This window comes from Leopardus geoffroyi, chromosome D1 (assembly GCF_018350155.1).
Source record: "Leopardus geoffroyi isolate Oge1 chromosome D1, O.geoffroyi_Oge1_pat1.0, whole genome shotgun sequence".
NCBI classification, from domain to species: Eukaryota; Metazoa; Chordata; class Mammalia; order Carnivora; family Felidae; genus Leopardus; species Leopardus geoffroyi.
Window position 1 is genome coordinate 45,927,017 of NC_059329.1, and position 12,083 is coordinate 45,939,099.

Consider the following 12,083-nt stretch of genomic DNA (forward strand, 5'->3'; position numbering starts at 1 on the left):
TAAGCATCAGTGCTGTATCTGAATGTCCTCACAAATAGTCACAAGCCAGGCTGTTACCTAAGGTATAAGCCCAGCAAATATCTGCCCTATAATCCATTTGCTTTTCTTTTTTTTCTCCACTGATCCATTCAGAAGATGTGCTCAGGCTAAGATGCATAAAACGAAAACATAAAATAAGTCAAGTTCTTTGCTTTAGAAACTGTGATCATCATATTGATAAGACATTCATAAAGACATTGACTGGAGTGGTGATTCTGATCTGCTTCTCATTCTCCCAATTTCCAGTTTTGCCACTGTACTTGATCATCTGTGCCTGTAGCCTAAAGCATCCCAGTAAAAGAGGCCCTTTTAAAGCTAGTGGGGAAAATGTCCTATTGGGTTTTTCTCAAAGTGCCATCCCAGTATTTTTACTATAAAATAAGTAAAAGAGGAAAGCTTCCAAGCTGCACAAGTACATAGCTCCCTGAAACCACACTGAAAACTATGTAGAATAATTTTGATTAGGTTGTAGGACTGTGCCAGGCTCCAAACAAGTGGTTATTCTGTTGTGACATCTGCCAAGCAATACGTCCATTGTTCTCTGGAATTTAATTCATTTTAAATCAGTCCATCCAAATGATAAAACATGAGATGTGCTATACTCCAGGGGTAAAATGAAATGATTGTTTTTGTGTGACCACAACCGTTAGCTGGGAAGTGATACAGCCTGTTCTAATTAGGCCCCGATTATTGTCTTCTGGAAAATAGCTAGTTCAGAAATGTGAGTAAAATCCTGTGAAATGGAGGGCTTGGCATAAACGATCTTGCCTACTCTGCTGTGTCACAAAAGTGACAGGGCCACATCGTGAGGCTTCCCCAAAAGCAGAGCAACAGTCTTCAGGAGAGAAATGATTTCAACACTGAAAGCAGCTGGGGATACTGACTTACTGTAAGATGTAGTTTAAGATGTGTACCAATATAGTTAACAAATTATTTTACTGGTCAAGGACTACGGTGTAAATGCCTCCAAATCCAAAAATAGTATACCTGACTAAGTATCGTGAAATTTCCTAAGGGTTGTATGTGGTAGGGAACACTGCCATCTGGAAACATTAATGATTAGGCATTAAAAAAAAATACAAGAGGAATCTCAGGAAAAAATACACATACATAAACACATAAGAATTTAAGAATTTATATCTCCCATATGCCACATATTTAATATAAACCTTTGAAACAAGTTCAGATGAAATAAAAATCAAAGTTCTCAGAAAGTAAAAGATTAACTTAATTGCTAAATATTCCCTATCATCCCAAACATCAGCATGTTTTTTTTTCACTTCTATGCAAAAGAATGCCTTTAACCTGTTTAAATGCTATATGATACACAAACCGGTTTTCAAATAAAGCCAGTCATCTTGCAATTTTTAAAAATTAGGTAAAAGATAATTATGACACATTACACACACACACACACACACACACACACACACACTCACACACACACCAATGACAAAATTTGGCCTGTCCTAAAATAAGTACATGGGGACCATTAAGTGCCGCCAGGAAGGAACCCTGGGTCACCCCTCCCTACAATCCAGGTAGTTCCCTTTAATCCAATAGCAAATCTGGGCATATTTGAGAGGGGTGATTCGAACAGCCACGTTGAAATCCTGCGGAGAACCATTCATGTCTACCCACTGGTGCCCTGAAAAAATGCCAATAATTTTTCTCTCCCACTTCTGCTGCTGTCGCTTCCACATCCTCACATAGACCCCGGACCCGCTGGCCCCGGGCTGGGCATCACACTGCTGGTAGAGCAGGTCATAAGTCTCATCTTTAACGTCACAGAAGCGGTACACCAAATTGCCTGGTCGATCATTGTCATAACCAGAGAAGTGGATTCTGCCCCCCGGCAGCTGCTTGGCAGGAGGGCTTACCCCAATCTTCATGAACTTTCTCTTGTGGGGTTTTTTCAGTTCCAGGAGGGCATAGTCATAATCCATACCGATGTCGTTGGCATTGCCTTTGATCCAGCCCTTGGGCACGTGGGTGCGTTTCACCCGGATCCACTGAAACTTCATCTTCTCCGGCATGGCTGAGCTCGAGTCGTTGGCTCCTCGGCCACCATCTTTAAACTTGGGCTTCAGGAAGCCCACTCGAAGTTTCTGGGTTCCCTTCACGTAACTTTTCCCATCGTGTATGCAATGGGCAGCTGTGAGCACATGCTTCTCTGCCACCAGGGTGCCCGTACAGCCTGTAGATAACTTCACTGATGTTGAGAAGGGATAGTTGAGCAAGAAGTCCTTCCCAAAAATGCTGAATCTGCTGTCATAGCCATAAATCTGCCGCTTCCTCCGAGACTTTCCTGAAGACTCTTGTCCCCCACCACTGCTGAGGACATAAATGCCCACCTGGGTCTCGGTGCGGCTGCCATTGGCATAGAGCGTTTCATAAGACAGGTACTGCTTGGCCTCTTCATAAGTGGGCAGTGGAGTCCCCTTGTGACACTGGGGTCCACACGAGGAGGACACCTCCAATTTGGCTTCAGCCCCGAAGTCTGGCTTGCCTAAGTTGAGGGTGGACTGGGGCAAGACCACAGGGAGGCGGTAAGCAGGCCAAGTGGGTTTCCAGTGGGCACCATAGGGGCTCACCTGCCCCACAGCACAGAGGAGGAGGAGGAGGAGGAGGAGGAGGAGGAGGAGCCCTGGAATCCCCGCCATGCTGAGCACCACTCTGTAGGAACAAAGATAAGCAGGTCAGGAGGGCAAGGGGCTCGGCACCGACTGACTAAGGAAACAGCCCGGCAGCATGCCTGTCATTGTTTCCAAATCTGTGAACTGTCCCAGGAATCAGGGTGTGGAGAAGAATCCCTAGATAATGGTCTCACTTACAACACAAAGTCTTGACCTGGGAACGTTTTTTTCGTGCTCAAAATGAATGGGTGTTCATTCCCTTCTGTGTTGAAGATGCCCCCAGTGATGGCCAACTGGGAGGCGGAGTGCAAACGTCATTAATCCCCAGATGAGCTGCTTGACCAGCCCCAGTTTCTGTGTAATTTTGAACCTTCTTTGGGCTGGATTCTAAATGTCTGCCCTCTCCCGCCTCCCTGATCCACCTGCCTTTCTTTCCTTCTTTCTGCTCCTTCTCGGTACAGCATGTGCTTGGAAAATCCTCAGAGCAACTTGCTCATGTAAATTCAAATTACGCAGCTGACTGAATGACCCGGGCATCAAGGAAGGTTATAGCTCCACAGCATAACACTTACTGGGATTCATCTCAGTGGTTCCAAAGAGGACACGAGACTTTTTTTTTTTCTATGAATTTAAAACAAACTTAACTACTATAAATTTAGTTCCAGAGTAGCCAGGTCTCTAACAATCAAGCCATTCCTCCTTCCTTTGGATTTGGTTGTATACTATCAGGATCTCTGTCAAAGATCTGAAGCTCTAATATTGCCTCTGTTATCACGTTGTGAGCTTTACTGCTGGTTACTTTTCAGGTGTTTGTATCTATGTTCCTGGCTCATCCGAATCACTGGAATTCGGGCTTCTGCTAGCGCTCAACAAAAACTTATTGAACAAATTTATTGAATGAATACTTGTACTAATGGAAGAGTGAATGAATTAACGTGGCTAAAAAACCCCACAGTTTTGAATGATGCGCACTGAGTGCTAATGACAGAGATGGATGTGGATGATGTGGTAACTCAGGGAAAGGGCATGAAATCCAGGTGTGGGGAATTACAAGAACAGAGGAGCCATTTCAGGGGAGGTGATGCTGGAGACGGGTGTTGAAGGTAAAGAGAAGGTGGATAACATAAGGCAGAGTGAAGGGGACACTTAGAGGGGACAACAGAATGCAAGGACACAGACATGCAACAGTGGAAGTCATTTCAGACATTTATTGTATTTAGCTCAGCAAGGGTGGGAGAAAGGGCATGGTGGGGCAGCAGACAAGAGCCATATTATGCAGCGCTCTGTATACTAAATGAAGGAGTTTGGATTTTATCCTGACGTGTATGTTGAAAGATCTGGATCAATCATCCCAAAAGAAAAACAACAATAAAAAACAAGATTGGGAGTACTTTCATAAGTATTCAAGCACCGATGGCTCTGACTAGCTGTGAATCTTCTGTTCAGGAGAAGCTGATGTGGCAGGTGGAGTAATTTGTTCACAGTGAGGCATTGCCAAAAGGACAGGCAGGGGTTAGGTCTCAGAGGCTTTGTTACCTAGCAGGAGTGACAAAGAAACCATTTTCTCATCCCCCTTCTCTTCCTCTTTGAGAGTACAGACCTGCCTGCAACTTTTGGATGACTTTTGCTTTCTTTCACATCAAACTGGAAAATCCCACTGATCTGATCTAGACCAGCTGAGCATGACAATCCACACTCCCAACGTCACTAAGCGAGCTTGCCCCATCCACTGCTGAGACCTTTCTGCTTGATTCTTTCTTTCTGATTCCACTTCTGTCAGAGAAAACAGGAATGGGCTAAAAAAGGAATGAGCTCCTGGAAAAGGCAATTCCTTGGGACTTCCTGATTGTTTGAAATTCTTTCTCTTTTTCCAAATAGGAAGAGTCCCTGGGCCCTCCTATAGGGAGGAAATACATTTACTTCTTTCTTTAAATCCTTAAAACCATAGGGCACATGTGTGTGCACATACAGGTGTTTGCATATGCTTGTTGTGGGGGGAGTGAGGGGGTGGATACGATCCTGACTAAAGGCTCTAAGTAGATGAGGGAGGGGATGCTAATGCTAGTAAAGCCATCCTCCCCAAAGGGGACTTCGGGGGTGGGATAGGTGTGGTGAGGACAACCCTTAAGGAAACTTCAGGAAATGGCTCTGTGTCTGATTATCCCCAAATCCTGGCTGAGGACCCAGTCCTTAAACATATCCAGGTCCTGGACAGCCTCTCCTCTATGTAAGCTGCTGTCCGCGTAACTAAACACCGCCCACACCAGAATACCTGCCAAGTGTGATATGTACTAGGAGCGCCATGTCTTGGACCCCTACACGCCACCTCCTCCTCCCTTTGACTAACACGGAGAATGCTGTTGCCTGCTGACACTGAGCAGCAGACGTGTTGGTCTCACATGCTCATCATCTAGAGCCTGCATTTTCGAATCTCAATTGGAAATATGTGTTAATTGGATCCTGGGAGTGCAGAGTCTGGACTATCTACTGCAGCAGAACTGCTCCAATGCCATCTGTCTTTAACCCAACACAGAAACACCCATTGACAAGGGTGTCAGGGAAGAGAATGGCAAGAAAGAGTCTGAAACGAGTTCAAACACACTTTAAAATAATATATTTGACTAGGAACCCTATCTTAATGAATTATCCTCCTCTTAGGCAGAATTAACTCTAATCTCACTCTTCGAAGTGCTTTGCCTATATAGCAAGCCTGTTTAAAAAATGCTTTCAAAGTCCTTGAAGCGTGTCTCATTTCACAGTGATGTTATGGCTTTTTTTTTTTAAATGTCTGTCTTTCAAACAGAAAAAAAAGTGTTTTGGAACCTAGTGGGTCTGGAGAAATGGAGACAAGTCTTTTCCCGGGTGTGAGGGCTGGGCAGTCAGCTAGGCTCTCTCAGTAGCCACAACTTCAGTGCAGCCTCCCAACATACAGGATCAAATTTGTTCCTCAGAGAGATGACAGACAACTGTGCCAAGGACCTTTGGGGTCATTTACAAATCACAGAACGCTGGGAGAGAATGCTAAAGAGTCTACTGCAGATTATTATTAGGATATGAATATTCTCTATCAAATATTGATATTCTAGGTAGATGGGGCACCTAGGTGGCTCAGCTGTTACACAATGGACTCTTGGTTTCAGCTTAGGTCATGATCTCACAGTTCAAGTGTTGGAGCCCCGGCTGGAGCTCTGCAGCTGGCAGTGCAGAGCCTGCTTGGGATCCTCTCTCTCCCCCTTCCCTGATCATGCTGTCTCTGTCTCTCTCAAAATAAATAAATAAACTCACAAAATATTCTAGGTAGAATATCCAATATTCATTAAATAATATTACTAATTCAGACCCCTTACAACTTAAATTCTGATCATTTAGCCAGTGAAGGAGAAGTCAGCCATCTATAAGTAAAGGATTGCTAAACCAACAGGGTAGGTTGAAGCTTTAATCCTTTAGAGATAAACTTTTTAGGTACCTCAAAAACACTAATTTCTAGTAGTCTGAAATATTGTCCCCAATGTTCCTATATTATTGCTTAAACTCATTAACTTGTGATAAGACCTTGTTCTGATGTTTCATATCTTGATTAAATTTTCTTTGTAACTCTGAAAACTATAAAACTGCATTAAAAAGACTTTAATTCAGATTTAGAAATTAATGCAGACTAATTCAGGTCAAATTATTCCAACTGATTAAGTTTTCAATTTTATTGAAATATTATGTAAGCTTCAGGTGTACAATCTAACAGCATTTAAATAACTGATTGTAAATTGGCTCCCTAATGGGTTTAAACTGACACCTGTACTAAAGGTTACAAACTTTATAAGCTGCTCCCCCCACCCTTATTCAAATGTGTGTTTAGGGTAGTTTAGAAACTATTCTGAATAGCAACCTGAACTGGATGATCTCTTTAGTCTTTTTAGCGCTGGTCATTTCAGGCCCGGGATTCTCTAATTTTATAATTTTCCAGGGTCACAAAAGTCCAGGGCAAGCACCGTGTTGTATACACACAGGGTCCGCACCATCATTTACTGCTCAGGAGCTTACTTTCACACAATTAAAGAGGAAGGAGGGAGAGGGAAAAAGGAAAATGTATCTTGTTAATCTCTCGCCTATCTGGGAGACCAGATTTCCCTCATCAGTTGGCCAAGAAAACAAATGCTTCCAGCAGAGGGCAGCTTTCAAGAATGGAGTAGAAGAATGGTTGGGTGTGCTGGCTCAAAAAAGTGTGAGGGGGAAACCTCACCCACTAAGGCCCTTTCCCTAGGAATTCACACCCTACCCTGACCCCTTTCCCATTATTAATACACCAACGATAACCGTGATGCTTAAAAATTAGGGTGATAGTTTTGCATTAATTTCTCAACTCACCTGATAATAATTTCCTGAATAATTTCCCAGGACACAATTACTGTTTCCATTTTTATAAACTCAAAGCAAGCCTGCACTATGCCCCTTTAAGTTTATTTAAACAAACACTCTGGGATGGAAACAGATAGAATAAAAACATTCATATCTTGGGGCACCTGAGTGGCTCAGTCAGTTAAGCTTCTGACTTGGCTTTAGCTCAGGTCATGATCCCAGGGGTCGTAGGATCGAGCCCCGAGTCGGGCTGAGCATGGAGTCTGCTTGGGATTCATTTATTTATTCATTCTCTCTCTCTCTCTCTCTCTCTCTCTCTCCCCTCTTCTTTCCCCTCCCCCTCTCCCAGGCTCTCTCTCTCTCAAATAAAAAATAAATAAACATTAATAATCTCATTATTGGAAAGGTAACTGATGGATTACATAACTTTAAATTCTCTTGCTTTCACAAATGAATAACTTTATCCAAATAGAACTGACGAAAATATGCATACTTAAAAAAAAAAGAATGAAGATTTCCAAATCTTATCCTCACTATATATAAATCCAGATGAAGAAAATTCAGGCCTACAACGTTTCATTTCTAGAAATAAGCTTTTATTGGCTAAAGATTCCTCACATATATAATTATCTTTTTTACATTTAAAAAGATTATATATATATTTATTTATTTGAAGTAGGCTTCACACCCAGTGTGGAGCCCTACAGAGGGCTTGAACTCATGACCCTGGGATCAAGACTTGAGCTGAGATCAAAAGTCTGACGCTCAACCACCTAAGCTACCCAGGTGCCCTTATCTTTCAAAGTTCTCAGCTAAGTATCCTCATGTATCGCCTGAATGACAAACAGGATGAAAACTTAAGGTGTATTACCATGTTTAGTAATACAGAAACTAAGAAAAGGTAAGGTGTGTTACCATGTTTAGTAATACAGAAACTATTCCAGCTCTATCTGCTGCATAAGAGTTACACATTCTGTGTTTTATCACTCAATAGCAGCCACTGTCCTGCTGTCCACTGTCTACAAATATTTATAGTTTATGAGGATGCTGCTGCTTCACGGTCCACTAATCATCTTATGGTGAAGGGACCTTGCACATCATCAGAGACATACAAACAACATCTATCTGCCTGGAGACCAGACACTGGAACCTCTCTGTCCTAGATCTGCACCTTAGTTTTCAAAACTGCAACAACACAGGTCTCCTCAAGAGGGCAAGAGTTTGGGGGAAGGATTTAACTCCTACAGCAAACAAGTGCTGGGCAAAAGAAAAAAAAAAAAATCTAATCCTCAGGACATACATTCTCTATTGTACAACAGATGAATTCCTGTGACCACTATAAACAGTAATGTCGAAACAAACAGTGGGAAAGTCTGTAGAGATAAAAGTTTTGGACACCATCTGGAAGGATAACAAAGGGTTTTCCATGGAATCTGTGGCCAGGAATACTGAACAGTGAAACCATGCTAATTCCTAAAGCAAATACCTAAAAACGAACAAAGCTCTGTGAACCCTCTGAGCCAGGCTTGCTCTCATTTTCCTGAGTCACAGAACCTGTTAAAGGAAAACAGACCTAATCACATACTGGTTTAAGAATTATAGCCTGTACAGGAAAGAAATGCAGGGCGTTTACAAGCCCCGCCACCCTAAACATAACTTGTGGTCAAACGAAGTTTAACTTTTTCTCAGATTTTAGGCAAAATGAACTACCCTGGTGAGCTCGGGACAAACCTGGTGACAGAACAAGAACAGAGTGTATAAAATTCAGTGGTGAGACCAGGAGATGTGAATTCCCAGAGTCAGGGGGAGTTATGCATGAATAAGGCCTGGTGGACTGAATCCTAAGGGATCAATGAGAAGAAACATGCAGGAGAACTTGAGGCTATTAAACACTGCAGACGGGGGCCAGTAATGTTCTCAGACCCACTAATGGGCACTTTGGCACTTAAACTACAGACAGAAAAGTGTACCCATATTCACCATCTAACTGAATAAGTTGTCAGTGTTACAAAAATAGGATCCCTATTAGTTACCTAGGAAGCTTCCTTTTCAGTTCAGGCACAGGAAAGCATGACAAGTTATCTCCTGACTGTTTAAGTGGGGAAAACACAGGTGAAGCAAGTTACTCAAATGCAGGTGTGCCTACCACCAAACTTTCCCAAGTAAACATAGTGGCTTTTGTAGCATCTCCTAAATTCCTTCTCCCCACTCCACCTCCAATCTACTCCTGTCAGACTCGTGGAGAGACCCAGAGTCCTACCGCCTGTTTAAAACGTCTTGGACACCAGGAGGATCCTGAAACAAGTGCAGTAAATACCCTCTATTAATTGGCATTACGCTTTTGGCCACAGCTGACTTCAAACTATAAATTCAACCCCTTCCCGCAAGGCCACTGGCCCATCTGCTCCTGAGGAGCACGTAGGGACTCCTTATGTTCCGTTTCAGGGGCTGAGGGAAGCCAGACCATCCCAACAACAGATCCTGAGCAACCTGGAGCGTTCCACCAGCCAGGGGCTGTTTCTTTTTCTAAAGTCTCCGTGGGTGTCCCCGAAAGGACAATAAAACACCCACGATTTTTATCACCTGCTTTTTCGTGAGATGTTGGAAAGCAACCCTAATTTGTATTCTGGAGGGGAATGGTGGTTTTCCCTCATCGAGATCATTATTCTCCCTCCTCTTTTAAAACAATTTTTAAACTTTTCAAACTTTTATCTAAAAGTTAACTCGGGATGAATGTCCACAGGCCGTAGAAGAAACATTTGCCTCCAACAACGATGATAGTTCACAGATAGTTTACAGGGAAGCACGCAGTCATCACCCAAGGCTCCAGAAAAAAGATCCTATCCTAATCCCCAACCTGTGTTTGCTTGCCCTTTCTTTGCTGGCTAGGATGTGTTCATCATCACGTGCCCAGAGTTAAACATTAATTCTCGGATCATGCTGGAATACACACACATGCAAAACTCAAGGAAAGTAAGAGGTGGTGGTGGGTGCGGGTGTGCGCCTGCGGGGGAGGTGGCGGTATTGTCACAGCCCAGCTGCAGGCGAAACTGCCCAGAGCCGGCTCTTACCCTACTCCCACCCAGCATCCAAGATAGCACTTTCAAATCCGTCCTTCCCACCCGCTGCATGGTGACACTGCGTGAATGCTAGCGCCCCGCAGCCCCGGAGTCTCCGCGGAGCTCCCAGCCCGGGTCCCAGCCCTCCAGCCCCGAGGGCGGCCCGGCGGGGTCTCGGGTGCCCCCCGCACGCAGCCCGCAAGTCACCCCGAGCCGCGCGCACCGGCCCTTTGTCCCGCTGCTCTCGGCGCCGCGCTCCCCGCGCGTTCCGGCGGTGCCCCCAGCCCGCGCCCGCACTCACCGCGCCGAGCAGCCCGCCGGGGCCGCGGCTCGCCGCGCCGTTCAAACAGGTGTGGGCGCCGGGAGGCCGCGTGCGGCTCCCATGCCTGCCCCGCGGCGCGACCGAGTGCGAGCAGGCGGGCGGGCGAGCGGCGCCGGCAGCGGGCGGGTCCGCCCCCCGCGCCTCGAGAGGCCCGCCCGCCCCGCCTCCGGCCTCGGGGAAGCCGCGCGGCCGCCGCCCGCCCCCCACCCCCGCACCCTGCCCGCGCCTCCGCCCCCGCCCCTCGCCTCCGGCCCTCCCCCAAGCGGGGGTCGCCGTGCGGTCCGCGCAGGTGGGCCCACGCGGCGCGGCGGCTGTCGCCGGTCCCGGCCTCTCCGCGCCAGTCCGCGCCGGTCTCGCGGAGGGCCCGCTCGGCCCGGGAGCCGCGCGCCTTCACCCTTCCGGCACCGCGCACCCCCGCGGCTCGGGCGCAGCCTCCGGAGCGAGCCTCGGGCCTTCGCCGCCTGCACTCAAATGCCTGCTCGCGAAGACCGGGTGCCCCCCAAGGTGGTCCCCCAACCCCAGCCTAGCGCTAAGAGCGCGGGCTACACCTGGGGCGTGGGGAACACCTCGGCAAATTGAGGAATTGTGGAAAATCTGTGCACTTGAGTTTTTAGGGGATGACCGATTTCCTTCCCTGTCACGCAGTTCCTCTGAGGAACGCCAAGCTGCGTCCCGGTGGCAGGACCAGCAAAGCTAGGATCCCTTTCGGCTCTCGGTGGGTGCGTAGGGTCCGGGGCACAGCAGGGCTGGGTGGCTTCCGAGTGGCGGGCGGGCTGGTGAGCCCACCGCCTCAGCTTTGCAGAGGGGCACCAGCTGGTGGAGCCACCTCCTCGCCTGGCGGGCCTGCTTCCTTGAGTCGCTGCTGGGAGCCCAAGTTCCGGGTCTCCCCCAGCCAGGCCGGTGACCACTCCATATAGGAACCTAGAGCTAGAGCTTTCCTCTTCACTCCCAAGTACATCAGTATTTAACAGAGATGACGATTTATTGAGTGCCTTCTATGAACCAGCTTTACAGATAAACCGTTGCGGCCAAGTTGCAGATAACCAGTTTTAGAGATAAGGAACTGAAGTTTACAGAGTTTTAATGACCTGCCTCTGCACATTTTTTCTTTCAGGCCTCTTAGCTGTCCTTTCTCCCATCAAAGTCCAAGCTCTCAGAAAGGGAGGGCCTAACATGCTATTTCACACCAGGGTGTTAAGGGTACACTAATGATTTTGTGTTTGCAATTTTAAACAGGAAAGCCCCCAGCAAGTGCTGTTCTGTTTCTCAAACGTGAGAGAAACCGATATATCCTCCGCTATTGTTCTCAGGCCTCCCCAGTATTGGCTTAGTTTCTTTTATAACGTTACCTATATAAACATTAAACTGGATATAATGTTATGTTACAGCTTATGAACAATTCTGGAATAAAGCCAAAACAAGTTTATAAATTAAATATGAAATCCCCTCCCAGAACAATAACATTAAATTAGCAATGTTTACTCGACTACTACCAGCATCTGTGTGGTACTGACCGCCCAGGTATGGGTACATTTGAGTTGTGTCTGCTCTGTCAGTTCTCATGCTGTGTCAGGTGTCAGATACTGACACGGTTTTCTCTCATCTTTCCTCAGTTGCAGCTACCATACCTTTGTTCACATCCTTTGTCATTATAACATTTGGCTTTCACTTGAC

At 46.2% G+C, this 12,083-nt stretch overlaps 2 protein-coding genes across 3 annotated transcripts; one reads left to right on the forward strand and one right to left on the reverse strand.

Moving 5' to 3' along the window:
• Nucleotides 1–1,158: 1,158 nt before the first annotated feature.
• Nucleotides 1,159–10,515, reverse strand: PRSS23 (serine protease 23). 2 transcript variants are annotated; one of them, XM_045483691.1, is made up of 2 exons: nucleotides 10,389–10,515; nucleotides 1,159–2,716 (listed from the first exon to the last, which is right to left on the reverse strand). In XM_045483691.1, exon 2 carries the CDS (start codon nucleotides 2,700–2,702, stop codon nucleotides 1,560–1,562), a length of 1,143 nt encoding a protein of 380 aa, XP_045339647.1. In that variant the 5' UTR covers nucleotides 2,703–2,716; nucleotides 10,389–10,515; the 3' UTR covers nucleotides 1,159–1,559. The 2 variants fall into 2 exon arrangements, with proteins under 2 accessions (XP_045339647.1, XP_045339649.1); XM_045483693.1 differs by lacking the exon at nucleotides 10,389–10,515 and adding an exon at nucleotides 9,062–9,112 and having other exon boundaries at nucleotides 1,159–2,715.
• On the forward strand, nucleotides 8,730–10,988 carry LOC123600394 (translation initiation factor IF-2-like). Its single transcript, XM_045482462.1, has 2 exons — nucleotides 8,730–8,742; nucleotides 10,192–10,988. The coding sequence occupies exons 1-2, from the start codon at nucleotides 8,730–8,732 to the stop codon at nucleotides 10,986–10,988; spliced, it is 810 nt and encodes a 269-aa protein (XP_045338418.1).
• The last annotated feature ends 1,095 nt before the right edge of the window (nucleotides 10,989–12,083 follow it).

Excerpts from the sequence above, each read along its gene's own strand:
- PRSS23 (XM_045483691.1), bottom strand. The coding sequence starts at position 2,702 with ATGGCGGGGATTCCAGGGCTCCTCCTCCTCCTCCTCCTCCTCCTCCTC.